The 16597-nt window shown below is 42.0% G+C and overlaps 1 protein-coding gene across 3 annotated transcripts in view; it reads left to right on the top strand.

Moving 5' to 3' along the window:
* Positions 1 to 16597, top strand: part of skap1 (src kinase associated phosphoprotein 1) — a 35603-nt gene that overhangs the window by 16095 nt on the left and 2911 nt on the right. The window contains exons 5-13 of one of the 3 annotated variants that reach the window (XM_071463094.1): positions 826 to 906; positions 1160 to 1243; positions 1331 to 1455; positions 2506 to 2569; positions 4426 to 4620; positions 7151 to 7204; positions 7346 to 7455; positions 15476 to 15578; positions 15666 to 15904. In XM_071463094.1, coding sequence (XP_071319195.1) covers positions 826 to 906; positions 1160 to 1243; positions 1331 to 1455; positions 2506 to 2569; positions 4426 to 4620; positions 7151 to 7204; positions 7346 to 7455; positions 15476 to 15568 — 806 coding nt within the window. In that variant the 3' untranslated portion in view covers positions 15569 to 15578; positions 15666 to 15904. The other 2 variants (XM_071463092.1, XM_071463093.1) reach the window with 2 other exon arrangements.

Below are 16597 nucleotides of genomic sequence, written 5' to 3' on the forward strand. Positions count from 1 at the left end.
GGGGTCAATTTTACAAGTTCCTCTCTAATGACTAAAGGCTAAAGACAATAGGTCAAATAAGCAGATTTCTTCTTAGATCTTTTTCAACATGGAACAGCTGGTTAAAACCTGGTGGACAAGTGGTTAAACCCCATTTCACATAAACATCCCTGGTTAGAAGTTGGAAAAGCCACAGTCATCCTAAAACTTCTGAATGGCACCGTAGGCTTAACGCCGTCTGAAGTGCACGGTGCATTGCTTTCCTACAATTGCACTAATTAACTTAAAGCTCTCAAGTTGTGCCACGGTCCTATCATGTTTAAAATTTGACTTTGCAAATTGAAGAGAGTTGTTTGAATCCCCACAGGAAGGTTGCTCCCATTTAAAGTGCAACGTGAGCAGATGAATGGATTGCATCGCTCAGCAGCACTGTAAATGTATTGATCCAGTTTCCTAAAGCCAAGCAGGGATGTATTTGATCCACAGGGTTGGAGACTTTATATTTGTGTGTGTGTGTGTGTGTGTGTGTTGCCTTGGGAATGAAGAACATTTTAAGTGCAGCTTATTAGGAGTTAGTGCTGAAACGATTAGTTGATTAATTGATTAGTTGAATTGAAATAACAAATTAATCTTTTTAAGTCATTTGTCAAGAAAAGATGCTGAACTTTCTCTGGCTCCAACTTCTCAAATATGAGGATTTATTGTTTTTCTCTCTTTTTATATCAGTATAAATCAAACATGTTTGGATTTGAAGAGGTTGCCTTGGTCTCTGGGAAGTTGTTGTGAATTCTTCATTTAAAAAAAAAAAATCTTTTATAGACTAACATGAACTGCTTGTGTTCACAGACTTTGGGGACATCCCCTCTGTGGCAGCCCAGGACCTCAGCAACATCTTGAAGCAAGGCTACTTGGAGAAGAAACGAAAAGGTATAGCAGCATCTAGATTCCAGTCCTGGATGAAGTAGTGTTATCAAGATTTACTCACTTGAATTGTTGCTGGAGATTAACTGCAGAAGGACAATATCAGTGGCTTCAGTAAAGTACTCACTACTGTTATTATTGCAAAACTGCTATTATCTGGCATATTATCTAGAAACTATTTGAATATATGCACATTTTCCTTATCAATAGCTACCTGCATATGAACAATTTCCATTTTGATCTATTTTTATTTATTTAGACCACAGCTTCTTTGGCTCTGAGTGGCAGAAGAGATGGTGCGTCCTGAACAACTCGATATTCTACTACTTTGGGAGTGAAAAAGGTTTGTTTGAAACGCCAACATGGAGAAACATTACAGATACTTAAACTAAATCAGATAACAACCTCCCGTGTGTACTCCTCTCCACAGATAAACAGCAAAAAGGTTCCTTTTATATAAACGGCTACAGTGCACAGTTGGTGCCCAACCTGAGAAAAGACTCCAAGAAAAGCAGCTGTTTCGAGCTGGTTGCACCTGGACGCCGGGCTTTCCAGGTCTGTTACCGCCACAACAAGCCTGTAAAGACTAATGTAGATAAAAGTTTGTGTCAGGGAACTGAAGTAAGGGGAGATAGTTTGATAGATATTATTGTGGAAATGGGTCCTTACTTAAAATTAGCCCTTCTTCTCTAGTGGAAATATCTAAACTACAACCCAATAAGTAACAAGAAATTGCGGTAAATGCCACAGGTACTGTATGATAGAGGTAATTTAGAAACGGGGTCTCCATAACATAGTCGGTCCACTAGAGAGCAGTTTAGTTTATTTGGCTACTATAAAATGTCCCGTACAGTTCGTATCTTGGTCACAGCTCTTTCAAAAAACAAATTTAATGTCTCTTAAATGTTATGTGATTAGATCTGAAATTATTAATCCATTAATTGATCAATGTGAAAATGAACTGGCAACTATTTTGACAGTTGATTAATTGGTTGTCTGTATTTAAGCAAAGGTGCTAAAACCTCACAAGTTCAGACCTTTCAAATGAGAATATTTACTGTTTTGTGACTGTGTGTCCTCTGTTACAAGATGTTTGAAGACCTGATCCATTTTCTAACTTTTTGTAGACCACATTATTAATTGAGGAAATAATTGTGACATTAATCAACAATTTAAATAATCCTTGTTGCAACCTTATGTTATAATGTTTAAATAAATTAATATTGGCAATATATTGTTATTTAACACTCAGATATTAGCATTGACTTCATTATCAGTTGAACACTAATCTAAGTACATTTAGAAAACATTTATTACCCACATCTGTATGTGGCATTTGCAGCTTTAATGCCTGAGTTTGAAACAGTTTTTCCTGTGACTATGACTTTATATGTCTTAATTAGATATTTTAAAAACAGATAATTTTATTCTCATAATTCAATCGCTATCTTAAAAGGAAAAAATTCCATTTGTCTTTTTTCTGAGTCAGATAGGAAGAGGTTTGGTCTGAGCCTCAAAGAAGAAAAATCAGGACTTTTATTTCCATATAAATGCAGCCGGAGCTGTGATGATAATTGCAGGATTATTGCGACTCTGTCCCTCCAGTTCACTGCCAGCAGCCCTCAAGAGGCCAGAGAATGGGTGGACCAAATCAATTTTGTACTTAGAGGTAAGCCAGCATCTCTCAGCACTGTCTCTGGCACCTATTGCATGTGTGTTTTTGTTGCTTTCTCTTTATTTGTGTCCTTATTTGAATCGTGGGTTTGTGGATAGAGGATGTCATGTTGAGACGAATCATTTTTGGCATTTTAAAAGTCTTTTTAAAAGTCACACAGGTTAATTTGAAAATACAGTTAAAGCAGTGTAAACCTTCCTTTTTCCTCAGTCTTCCACCAAAGTTAGCTCGTGCTTTCGAGGGGGCAGAAAGGTCAGAAATGAAAGGGAGCCCTTTATCATCTCTGACTCAAACGAAAACCACCCAATCCATCACTAACTGCACAGCCGAACATTCGACATGTCACCCACCATGTCATTTGCACCATCATGTAGCCCTAGCTCTCCTCCACCCCCCACCCCCCAACCACTCCTCCCCTAACCCTCCTACCGAATTCCAACTTACAGGAAATTGATTGGTAGATGTTCTGGTTATCCTCCAGTGACATTGATTTCTGCTTGGCCGCTGGTGTACACCAGAGGACCTGATACCCTGTGTTGCAGTGGCCAGTCGCCTGCAATGAGACGGCTCCTCCATCTGAGCGAGCAGTCGTGCCTCGTCTACTCTAAAATGGGCTCGGGCCGGGCCACTGATTTGCGGGAAGTAACAGACACTCGGCAGTTTGTCTTACTTCCTTCCAGTCCAGTTTTACTACGAAATGCAGTCTGATCCAGAACATGCAGATGGTTTTTTAACCTCTTTACCTCCTAAATTTACCTCAGAACGAGGCTGACTTTTGCTTTGCAATGTGCACTTTGATTTTTGTGGCCACTCTTTTAGGAACTTTGTGGAAATCAGATCTTTTATTTAGTAAAAAATTATTATGTGGCATTTTGTCTTTATTTGAGTAGACAGTAGAGATAGAGATATGAAAAATGCAAGGACAGAGAGAGAGAGAGAGAGGGGTGTGACATGCAACAAAAGATGCGATCATATGATATGTTATGAATCTTAATTACAAGGAGTTTGGTGATTAATCGAAGATATAGAGAAAAGATGGAGAAAATGTGAGAGGAATGGGGTGACATGCAACGTGAGTAAAGAGCTGGATACATAAATTATGTTAAAAGAGTTTATGGATTAGTGGATCATCAGAAAATGGCAGGAACTTTAGTCACAAAAGGTTTTTGAATGTGATTTTAGCAAAAACTGTCTGGAAAACTCTCAGCACTATTGTCCCAGACCTATGACCTTATATAAAATTTATATGTGGCTCTTAGATTAATGATTTTTTAATTGGTTAATCATCCATCTGTTTTGGCTGTTTATCCAGATGATTAAATAACGATATTATTACAAATTGTTGTTATGTACTGCACAGAAGTACCAAAGTACAAAAATATGATAAAAATGTGGGGAAGAAAATCATGTTCTTGGTGAATAATTCTAGACCTTATTCTTATTGTCCCTACTGGTTTTCACTAATATCTTTCATACTTTTGCCGGTGAAACAGAAATTCAATTTCAAACTAAAGTCTTAAATTTAACTTGTTGAACCATGAACAGATAATTTAAAATTTGCTGAGCAAAAAAGCCAAACATTTGCATGATTTTTAGGATTGAACTGTTAGTCAGACATCACCTTATAAAAAATTACCAAACACATGAATAAATCATAATAAAAAAGAGTCATTATGTGCAACCTGAATTCAAGCCTCCAGTGTTTGTTACTGCCACTACATGGCACGTGTCCTCGCCTGTTGTGCAGTCAGGACCCTTCGAACATTCCTCTTACTTTACCCTTTAATGCATGTGTGTGTCTTTTGTGCCACGCTGCGCCGCCCATCACGTTGTCCCTCCTTCCCTGATAGATCTCAGCTCCAGCTTCATCCCTTTCGATGACGACGAGGAGGAGGACGAAGAGGAGACCTATGATGACATTGAGGGGGTGACCGGAGCTCCCCCACCTGGGCCCGGTGCTCCCCAGGCCTCTCAGAGCCGCAAACAGGGCGGACGGCAGGAGGAGGTTGACGAGGAGGACGAGGATATCTACGAGGTGCTGCCAGGTATGAGGATGTGGTTACCTCACATGCACAGATGCAGCAGCAACCGCCCACACTCAGATAAATAGACAGGAAGGTGCTGCACACACAAACACTCATGATACTCAGTCAGACAAACAGACTCAGGCGCTCCGCTGACACACACTCGAGCCCTCAGGGATTTTTGCAACAAGAAATATTTGTGATGATCCTCCCTGGCTGTGAAATTTGTGTTCCCAGGTGCCTCCCTATCACCACGACACCCAGACTTATCACTCATTTTAAATCAAGCAACACTAATAAGCTCGTCAGGACCGGGGCGGCTGCTGCAGAGCCACACAGGCAGGAAGGGGAAGATTCTCCTCACACTGACTAGAAATCAGCTTCCTCTGGTCTCTGTGCTCGTCTCACCGAGCTCTATCTGTTGAGGAACAGTTATGTTGTTGAAATCAGCGAGAGCTGGGTCCTTCTGAATGCTCTGTCACAGAACGTCCAATTAGCTAATGTTGCCAGGCAACAAATAGCCCACAATTCAATCCACTAAGCAGAGTTTTGGCTAAAATTGCCTAGCAACAGCAATTTAGTTGAAAGGAAGTAAAAACTGCATCTCTCAGGGCTTAAAATAGTTCTGGAGCTCTTAATGTCACATCTTTAATAGAAATTAGAGTTTGATTGAGAGCGTTGTGAGGAAGAGTGTGTGTGAGTCTGCACTGAGGGATAGACAGTCCCATGTGTCAGGGTGGCTACAAGATCCCGAGAAGGACAAAAGGGGTGATCCGATCTTCTCAGGGCCGTCGTCCATCACTCTTTCTATTAAATAAGATACATCAAGATTCTGTTTCACTCAGTGAGTACATTACCTTTGCCAAAATCACTGGTGAGAGGGAAATCAGTCTTCAAACTGTCACGCCGGCGTTCAAAGCCATCTGGGAAGAGGTACAGGCCCTGACCACAGATGGCATATCGAATGACGGGCTCTTTCGTTCACTTTCTCACCCCTTCACTTATCAATCATTCTGCACCTCTCTTTGCTCACTTCCAGCCTCTACACACGGATTAGATACTGTTAGATTATTAGATTTTGATAGTTACTTTCATTGATTGGGGTTGCAAAAGAGAGAGAAAGCTGCTTGCATTTGGATTTTAAAAAATCTTCCTTTCTCAATAAACAGAAATATTGCTGGTTAGTAATCTTTGCAGTGACTTATTCTGTTAATTTGTTAGACTTTACTTCAATTATTGCTCACATTAATATTTAAGATTACTTTGCAGTAGTTATCATTCAAGTTTAAGATTATTTTATTAACACTGAACATCTGGAAAATATGAAGAATTTGCAAAATGGCTCTTTTTGTCAGATTCGTCTTGCAGTGCAATATCCAAACACATGAGGAAATGCAGAGTAGAAGTGAAGCATCATTTTCTAGGTGACGAGCTCCCTCAGTTTCATCGGAGCAAAACTCCACAAACATGGCTCAGTCACAGGCAGAATGCAGCGTCGGTGGTATTGGCTCTTGTGCTGATGACTGATTTTATTGACTGGAAAATTAAATCACTTTGATATAGAAACCGTTGGCCCATAGCGGTGGCCTCTCGACTGAAGGATGCTCCTCTCTACAGCAGTTGAAGAGTGCTGAACAAATGTTTGGACCCTTTGCAAACAAAATTAAAATCTCTTTTTTTTTCACTCTTCAGGAAAGATGTAATTACGCTTTTTTGTAATTTTCTTTTGCATTTTAAAGAAAATATGAGTAACTTTGTTGTTGAAACGTGCAACAACCTGAAAGTGCCAGTCACTGTGCGTCTGAGAAAGAAAAGCAGGAGAGAGAGACAAAGACCCACCGAACATATAGAAACTAGAAACTTTCTGCATCCAGACAAAAACGGTGCACGTGATCACAAATATGCATGTGGTGGATATACTGTGTGTGTGTGTGTGTGTGTGTGTGTGTGTGTGTGTGTGTGTGTGTGTGTGTGTGTGTGTGTGTGTGTCATCCTTCCTGCTCTTCCTGGAAGCAGAGGCGCAGGTTGTGCTGGAAGGTGGATAGTGTTGCTGGGCTGCTGTCAGCCTGCGAGTGTTAAGGATGGATGTGGGAGACGGAGGGCAGGGATATCACTGTGTCACCTCTCAGACCACCGGGTGCCACGCCCCACAGTCGATGACACGTCCGCCTCCGCGTGCCTTCAACTTTTCCTGTCTGACAATCTGATAAATTTGAACAAATTGATCCTCATGCAGGAGTTAAGTCTGGTAAAAAAAAAACAACAAACAAACAAAAAAAACATCTTGTGTCACGTGGAGATACATCAGAAATTCCTTGATGACCCTTTTTATTTATTTTTGTTTATTTTTTACTACACATTTGTGAGACAAAAAAAAATCTTCACATTCAAGTAATGGTTCTTTTTTCATTATTATTCCTGTCAAATTATGACATTATTTTTTTTCTAAACTAGATATCCTAGTTAAAATGTTTCCTGCTCTTAAAAGTTAAGTCAGACAAGAATAAATGTTCTGTCCCAAGTATCATTTTGTTGTGTTGTGTTTGTTCAGAGGAGGATTTTCCAGATCAGATGGATGAGAGCAGTGAGAAGAACAACAAATCAGGTCAGCACCTCATTACAGTCCTGCGCTAATAATGAGAACATTTCCAGCTTAATAGTTCACAGCGACCGTCTTTGTCTAAGACGCAAGAAAACACCATTGTCTTGTTTTTAATTTAAAGTTGTGCTCTGTGTTTCCTCTCAGCTTGGTCATCAGATTACGCTAACTACTACCAGGGTTTATGGGATTGCCAGGCCGACGAGCCGGACGAGCTGACCTTCCAGAGAGGGGATCTCATCTACATCGTTAGCAAGGTCAGCATCACCATCAGCCACAGCAGTCCAAGAGGTTATTTAAACTTCCCTCAGAACGCAGTTTGATTTCCGGACACACTTCTCACAGTCAGTCCTCTAATGGGAACCATCCCTGGCTGCAGCCTATACTCAGAGACATAACTACAGGAGCAATTACAGTAGTTTAAAAAGAGTCAAATGTGATGCAGATGTGGAAAATGTGTAATTATCGAAGGGTTAAACAACATCAACTCCAGTAATCACTGCGTCCTCATTTACTTTCCCGGCATGCTGATATCCCCAACATCTAAATTCCTCTGTTAGCGAGCACTTGTGTCTCGATGCAGCAGCGAAGCACCAACAGTGGCATTGTCTATTCCTGGGCCACTAGGGTGAAGTGCCATTCGGGCGCTGCGTAATGGTGCTGTTGTTCATTACGGAGCCTCTATCACAGGGGTTAATTGAGTAGGCAGCCATGCGAAGCTCTTCCTTTCTGTTTGACATAAACTGCAGGTGAAGCCATCCTGCATCTCAGCTCTTTTCTCTCAATCTATTTCCTTGTGTTTTATGGCCATCTTGTAGTTACATGCAGAGTATCTACCAGGGAAGAGCCACCCTACTGGAAATCAATGGCTTGTAATTTGGGCACTTTTACTCTGCTGCGTACAGCGACTTATTCCCAGGCTGCTGCTATTGGTCGGTTTGAAATTGAACCATCATGTTGTGTGTTTAGGTTAAATTATCTGAAGAGCGGTGGCAGGAAGACAACACATCATATTCAGCCTTCTTGTTAGTTATTATAAGGTAGAGATTAAGAAATGATGTCGTCAACCTCATGATTTATTGCATCTTTGATCAACAGTCAGAAAAACTACATTTTGATTATTTGTAATATTTTCTTTTAGAGTAGTTCAGAAATTTAAGAAGTGAAGGTTTTAATTTTAGATAGATAAACAAACAGTATCAGTTTCTGTTGAAGAAATATGAGCCTTTTGTTTATAACAGCAGATGTGGCACAGGTGAAATATGCTTTTCACACAAGATGGACTTTTAATTGAGGTTCTCTTGGCAGTGCCAGATTAATGAGATGCCAGCCTTCTCTGTCTGTGTGTGCTGGTTGATAGGGGAAAATGTCAAAACAGCCATGTCCATTTTTCACGCAAGGATGACAAAGGCAGCGCACTTGGGGAAACAAAGGCGACCTGGCTCTGTGCTACAGATCTGCCTCAAACAGCCTCAGCCCTGCCTGGCGTATTACTTTTCACTGTACGGATCAGATTACCGCCTCGCCGGAGACCTTAAAAGCAAACTTAAGTCCAGGTTGGAAGCAAGACTCGGCCGTAGTATCTCACAATCTTAATGACACAGATAACTCTTGTTTTGTCAAGCTCTATGCTGAAGTCATAACACAGTGACAGACTGTGAGAGAGGAATCTAACTATCTTCTAATGGATTTAAAGCGAGGGTCTGGCTGTAAATTATTTAAAGGTGATCTCTGGACGGCTTCCGAATGTTTGGTTTTGTGTGACGACACGACTCCACCTGTGTCCCATTTTACGTCTTAATAGCATCACATTTCCCTCATGAATAGCATTATTTGGATTATGGCCTGTAATCGGCTATTTATTTTAATGAGCCCTCGGGGAGGGTTTCCCTGCGTCTTCTGTGTGTACACACGGGCCCTGTCGGCGTTTAGTTTTACGGGGGATTCCTGAGAACCCTGACCTCGATGAGTGAAATACGGGCCCTTGGCTAGAACTCAAGTCTGTCGCTTAACTGGGGACCCAGACACATGAAATGGCCGTAATAAAACCAGGGCCCATAAATTCTCTTAGAGGGTGGGAGGCCTGGTTGTCTGTGCTGTTATGTCAACACTGACCATAATTACAAGGTAATAAGGACACGCTCTAAGTGCTAAATCAATGGTGCTAACAAACTGTTATTTTTAAAGCTGGGATGTGATTGACTGCTGAAGTGCAGAATGGGATAGCCACAGGCGTGGTGTCATATGGCTGTGAACTGAGGAGAACATGCCGATTGTATAAAAGGCCCTCATCCATCATTATTGATCTCTCACTTACTGTAAAGTGGGGGCATTTTTACTGTATTTGTGTTGTTTTTTTTTTTTTTTCCTTGTGTGTTGCTGTGTGTGCGCGCATATCTGTGTATCACTGACAAAGTAAATAAATTAGAAACCTCACAACTCATATGAATCCCATTAGTTCAAGAGAATTAATCTCATAGCGTGCCTCTGCCGCCGGTCGCCTAACTTGCTTTCTGCAGAGCTCGATGTCGATGCTCAGCGCGCTGATACATGAGGTAGAAACACGCCATGAAATACATCTTGTGATTTTTGCTCTGGCATTTCATTTCTGAGGGCTTGCATTTTTCTAATGCACATTATGGCTGTACACTGACATTTTAGCGCGTGGTGACAAATAGCGGCAGGCTCAAGTTTTTTTTGCAGCATCACACTCTCTCGATTTAAATCGCTGAGATGTTTCACACACATTTCCACTGCATCAAGAGGATCTGAACTGCAGCTGATCCTGCAACATGCAAAGGGTCATTTGTTATTGGATTTACAATGTGTTGTTGCAATGTGGGATTAATTCATCACACTGGCTAAAAGCTATTGTTTCACTTCTCCCTGACATGTGTAATGCCTGTATACATTGTCGGCCACATCCCACCCTGAACCATAAGGTTGTCCTGCATTCTTGCCTTCTAATTTATGTATCCAGAATCAAAAGACATGGGCTCTACAGGTCAGCTGTCACATTCCTGTATTCCCACAGGCACTCATGGAGAACGGCGGGATGGAGTGGGAAGAGATTTATGGCACAAACCCATCCAGGGTCCTTAAAACTCTGGCAAGCGCTGCTGCCACCTCTCCCTCTTTCTCTCCATCTCCCCGCTCGCCTCTCTTCCTCCATCCGTCGTCCAACCAAAACGCAGAGAGAGGGAGACGGGCCAGCCAATCGTGCGCGTCTCCCAAAGCAGAGCGTCATTTCACATTTGGCCAAAGTGCTCAGCTGCAGCTGCTTGTTAGAGACAATGAGAACGTGGACACCACTGACACCTTGTGGCAGTTTGGATTAGAATTATATTTTATGAGATGAAAACTTAAACGCCGAAAGCTGATTTACAGCCTCATAAATTCACTTGTTGTGATTTATAGCCTCTGAAAAATGCAAGTAATGGCATTAAAAAATTGAATCACAAATTCAGCGTTTAAACGGCCGCTTATATTCTACCCAGGCTACCTGTGGCAGCCTATTCAGGGTCATAGCAGGCTGCTTCTCTGTTTTACACAGCGGTTTGGTCCACTGCACACAGGTCACAGCGACTGAATGCGGCTCAAGAAAAGGAAAAGTGGGCAAACAATCAGATGGGAAAAGTCAAGCAAGAGAGACAAAGAGGGGGGATCCCTTTATTCTTTTGTGTGAACCCTGTCCCCCCCCTCTCCTTTCTCCTTTTCTCTGTCACACACCCATTTAAAGACCCCTGGCTGCTATTGTGGCCATAGACACCAAGACGCTATAGACAGGCAAGACATCCTATTTACCACCCAGAGTAGCAGGGGGTGAGTCTGGGGTTTGGGGTCATGCAGGAGGCAGCGGTCATCCCCCGGTCAACTACAGTAGGTCATTATTCAGCCCAAGCCAATAGCCCAGAACCGTGTCCGAGCAACCCACCCCCAATCCATTCTGCTTAATTATTATAAATGAGGGGCGGCGTAAACAGCCATCATTACAGACACTCAGTGGCATACACAAATCCACTTTAAATTGCTATTAAGTTAAGGAGCTATCTGTAATCCCAGGCGTGCATTAGAAAGGAGCAAGTAGGTTTTCTTTTTATTAAATCTCATCGTCCCTGAGATATTTTCAAACGTTCTCATGCTCTGTCATGTTTCCAATTTGAAGCCAATTCACTGATTTAATTAAAAGCCCACTTGGAAAATATGGACACTAAGTAGCCATTTCGATCTCTGGTGCAGAATTATCGTCCATATTTCTGAATGGATTTTCACAAGATTTTTTTTTTTTTTTTTTTTTTTTAGCACAGATTCCCCCCAAAAAATAAGCAGCCCCCCCTCTCCTGCAGTTTCAGGTATTATCAGGTCATTTGTGAAGTGTACCTGTGTGAGCAGTGAGGAGGGCTCGCTAACCTGATTGCAGATTACAGATCAGGAGCTCCTGTCTGGCACAAGGTGTTCATGTGTCTTTGTTAGTGTGAGCAGTGATGGAAGAACTGCAGAGAGCTGCAGTGCATCTGATGAGTCCACGTAGAGGATGAAGAGATAGGAAAAAAAAAAACATGAGAGAGGATGCAAGCAGAAAGGCTGCTACAGGAGAGATGGAAAAAGAGGAATAGGAGGAAAGGAGGGAGGGGGCTGGAGATGAGGAGGGAGGGAGGGAGGGAGAGATTGTAACACCCAGGCGGCGGGTTCAGCAGCAGGGCAATGAGAGACTTCCTGCGCTCCATCACGCCCAAGGCCTGCCTCAGTCAGCTGGTGGCCGAGGAAAGATGCCTCATGTGTCAGGCTTATTAGCACTCCCCCTAGTTTGTATGCATTTGGGATTGTGTGTGTGTGTGTGTGTGTGTGTGTGTGTGTGTGTGTGTGTGTGTGTGTTTCATCTGGCAGCATGGGTGTGTGTTTGAGAAAGGAAAAGAGGGAAGGGAGAGGACATGCAGTCAGGATCTCAACACCGTTGTGCATTTTACTAAAAAAAAAAAAAGAATCCGTGTTGTGTTCAGGTGCATGGCGGCGACGGCGTGACACAACACCTCCCTCACCCTGTCGTCTTTCACCACGTCCAGCCAACCTCGACTCACCTTCTCCCCGCTTCAGGCTCGGGTAGTTGTCAATCCGTCCTCCGGTCGGGCACATGAGCAATGGGCCTATCAGAATGCCACCATTAGCCAGCCCCCTGAGTGGTAAATAAACGATCGCGCCGGTACACTGCAGGTGTTGTCATGGCAACCTGCTCTCAGCGCCAGCCCCGCCCACGCCCCCCCCCCCCCCCCCTCGGCAGAGGAGTCACCGGGAGGTTAACGAGTCAACGCGCTGCAGCCGCCACAACACGGCGCTGTTTGCCCCCCCCCCACACTTCCACCTCCCTTCACTCCCTCTGCTCCCACACAGAGTGGAGTTGATCTGCATCCAGGTTGCAGCAAACACAGGCTCTGATATGTGTCACCTCTCACACTCACGCAGTGCATCCTGGCACGTCCTGTTAATGAGATAAAACCAGACATTTCCCAGAAGTCAGCTTGATTTAGCTCGCCCCAGAGCACCTCGGAGGGAACGTCTCCCATTTCAGACGAATACTTAACAACTTGTCCTATCGTTCAGTGCCTCCATGAGCCCAAATATGCCTGTTCTTTGCCCCAACCTTAACACTTCAAGGCTTCAGATGCAAAATCACACAAAAACAAATCAACCTAAAAGACAAGGAAGAGGAAAACAAACAGAAGGAAGAGGACATTGAGCAGTTTGCATAGTTTTTGTCATTTGGATAATTTACTCTCCACGCCTCTTGGAATGTCCCTATTACAGCAGGTGTACTCTGGATGAACCCATTTCAAGTATGAGGAAGATGGACTCTGCACGCCTGACAGACTTCCACCGCCATTGGCGCCCACTCTGTGATGTAGCAGTTGTATTAAAATGGCGGCGCTGATAATCCAAAAGACCTTTCTCAGGGAGAATTTGAGACCGACTGCACAGATGGGCCGCGGAGATAAATAAAACTCTCTGTCACTATGGTTGGTGGAATAGTGCTGTGACGCCCCCAAGGGAGAGAAAAACTGTTTCGCTCCCTCTCTCCGATGCCTCCCCCCGTCCGTCTGTCTCCCCTCTCCTCCTCCTCTGTTTGCGTCCTCTCGATCGGGAACCAGAGCCAGCTTTCTGCGACCGGGCTTTTCCCTCCGCAGAGCATAAAAAGACCATTTCGGACTTAACTTTCCCCTGCGTGATGAGCTCAAACACACACTGAATTGTCAGTCAGACTTTGTCAGAGAGCCAAGCATGGTGGAGCGTCCCAGTCAGAGCGAAAGCGATGAGGCCTGGGCGGACAGGCGGCTTATTGTGGCTACCTGCTTGTGCTGTAGAAACACTTGAGTCTGGTGGTTTATCACTTTGTAAGTGATCCATCCCTCTTTGCTGTCCAAACACCTCTCATTAGCTGCAGGCTTCATTCCTCTGGCTGGAGAGAGGTGTCAGGTTGGGATGATCAGTAACAAAAGGCCGTTCGTCATGTCAGAGTGTGTGTGCTGTTTTTAAAATAAGAACCTGTGAGAATCTGACTCCAGTCTCGTGCACACGAGGCATCAAAACACCAAACTTCTCTGCATCTGGCTGCTTACATGTGTTCGCACAGACGTGGCACATGTATGTGTGTAGTTGAGCGTTTTATCTTCTCCCCGGTGCAGAGACAAACGGTTCAGGCAGCCATTCTCAATCTGCCGGAGAGGAGAGGAGAGATGAGGGGCCAGGCTCTCTGCTCCATCAGGACGGGGGAAATGAGGGCCGGCTGGTGCCTCCTCTGCTCCTCTGCTGGGCTTCAGCGCCCCTCTGGTCTCCGGCCAAATATTGATCTAGTACAGATCTAGTTAGAGCCCAACTGCTGTGATCACATGGGCATGTGGTTCCTAAAATGTTTAAAGCTCTTATGAAGCAGAGATGTAAGGTTTTGTTTTTTCAGTTTTATGTGACTGAAATGTGCAAAACCGAATTTTTAGATTCAGCCATGAAAAATATGTTGTGTTCTCTCTTTATGGACCAAAACTATAGAATATTTTCTCTTCCAATTAATGTCCTGATTATTTAACTGAGGAACCAGTTAACTGACTATTAGGAGTGTATACATTTCAATCTCACAGGAATTTTATTTTGATTCCTTCAGTATCATAAAATCTCACTTCTGTCCATAATTTGATCCACTTCAGTTTCATAAATCCACAAAAGTATAACACAAATGTGTAAAAAGCAACTTATCTGATTCTGATTCAGGCAACAATAATTAAAGCTTGGTTTAGTGAGTCGAAATTATATTTCAGCCTCCTCTTTTAGGATAATTCATCCTCTCAAAACAAAGACTTTCAGTCAAGTTTCACTGACAAGAAAAACCCAAATTTTATCTTTATTATCTAAGTAATTTTTTTGTTTGTTTTGTTTGTTTTTTTAATACCAATTTCTTGATCTATAAAATGTCCAAAATGCTCATAAAAAATCAAAATAAATTTTCCCAGCTGTCAGAAAACCCTGAAGATTTTTATTTCCAGTCACATGAAACAGATAAAAATGTCTCAGCACAAGATTCTGTTTCCATTTTTTTTAGGTTAGTGCATTTAATCTAATGTGAATAACATTATATTTTCTATACACACTTTTCAGGGAGAAGAATTTTTGGGGGGAGTTTTTCCTTACCTGAGTCGAGGGTCTGAGGATATCATGTCATAATTGTGAATTGTGTCATTAGAATATATAAAAAAAATAGACTCTTTTTGACTTCACACATGGGAAACTGATCCTGTTTCTGTTTCTTTTAATCAAAGTAGAAAAATTAAGTTTTGTTATAATTAATCTGGGAGAACAGGCAGCAGCTATTATGGCTTTTCATCATTTACAAAAAGCAGTTTTATTTTCAACACTCACTGTCTCTATCGGCTTGTTTACCATTTTCCCTCCGCTGACTGAAAACCCTCCAGGTTAATGCTCCTCGGTGCCTGCTACAATATCACACGTCTGTTTCGAGGGTGGGATCTTGACTTTTCTGGATTTCCTTTGCTAGAGTTGTGTTTGTACGCTACATTTTTAATTTTATTATTTTAGTTGCCCCTGAATAGGACAGGGCCCACATATAATTACAGTTCAAATCATTTGAATGGTTGTTCCTGCGTTAATAATATGAGATGAACCTTATTTTAAAATCAAATAAAAATGTGAAATTGGTGCTTCATCCTGCTTCGTTTACTTGTTCTCGGATCCCTCAGAGACTTACCGTTCTTTATTTGTTCATTTCGGGTCCAGGAGTACAACATTCACGGCTGGTGGGTCGGCGAGCTGAACGGCACTGTGGGTATCGTCCCCAAGGACTTCCTGCACCCTGCTTACATCCTCTGAGCTCCAACAGGTACAGAGGTACTCTCTTATCATCAGCATTATGGACCATTACTGTGGCCTAATACACAGAAACGGTCCCCCTGGTACTCATCCACAGCGCCACTGAGGTATATTCAGTCGTTGACCTGCCATTTATGGCATCTGCTGGCTGCAAGAAGTACTGCATAAAGCAATCTGAGCGCTGCAATGGGCAATGGGTGAGAATAAATATGTGCAACAAAAGCGTGATCACAGCGTCAGTTGTCGTATTTAAGAAAATGATTCCCTAATATTGTTAGATAGACACAGCTTAAAATGAAAACTGAATTATTAATGAATGTTTCTCTGATAGTGGGGTTTTTTTTTTTTTCTACAGAGCTGCTGTTGCTGCCGTTGACAAATCCAGCCATGAGTTTCACAGACAGCCCTGTCAGATCATCTTTTCTAATTTTTTCAGAATTATTCTCTCATCAGATTGTAAATTACATCATGTAAATGTGCAGCAGTAGAACTCATTTCTATACACTATAAACCATTTGTAAAGGATCCTGTCTGCGATACTGATGTGCAAACTAGAGATGAAACGGTCGATTAATCAGTTATTTAATTGACAAGAAGGTAAGAGACCATAATTTTGATAACTGATAAATATCCATATATTATTATATTATTTATTAAGAAAAAACTAAATCATTCTCTGCTTGCAGCTTCTCAAATTTCAAGTTTTATATGATTATATTTGGTTTTTGGACTGTTAAAACTTTTTAATGAGAATTTATTATAGTTTATATAATGAATATTATTTTCTAGCATTTTATGGACAAAACTTTTGAAACCAGTTCAGCAGAAAAAAACATTTTATAATAAAAAGTTGCAGCCCTGGTACAAAGTGAATTATCACTGTGGACTGATACATTTATAAATTCACTGGTTAAAATGATCAATATATAGATTGTTACTGAATTGTAAATGAGTCTAGAAACTGTTTCATCACTGACATACAATAAAAAAAATAAACCATTTGTTATGTGTGGAATATATGAAATATTT

The sequence above is a fragment of the Trachinotus anak genome, unplaced genomic scaffold (genome assembly GCF_046630095.1).
Source record: "Trachinotus anak isolate AG129_WGS33_773 ecotype Australia unplaced genomic scaffold, CSIRO_AGI_Tana_v1 ptg000025l, whole genome shotgun sequence".
NCBI classification, from domain to species: Eukaryota; Metazoa; Chordata; class Actinopteri; order Carangiformes; family Carangidae; genus Trachinotus; species Trachinotus anak.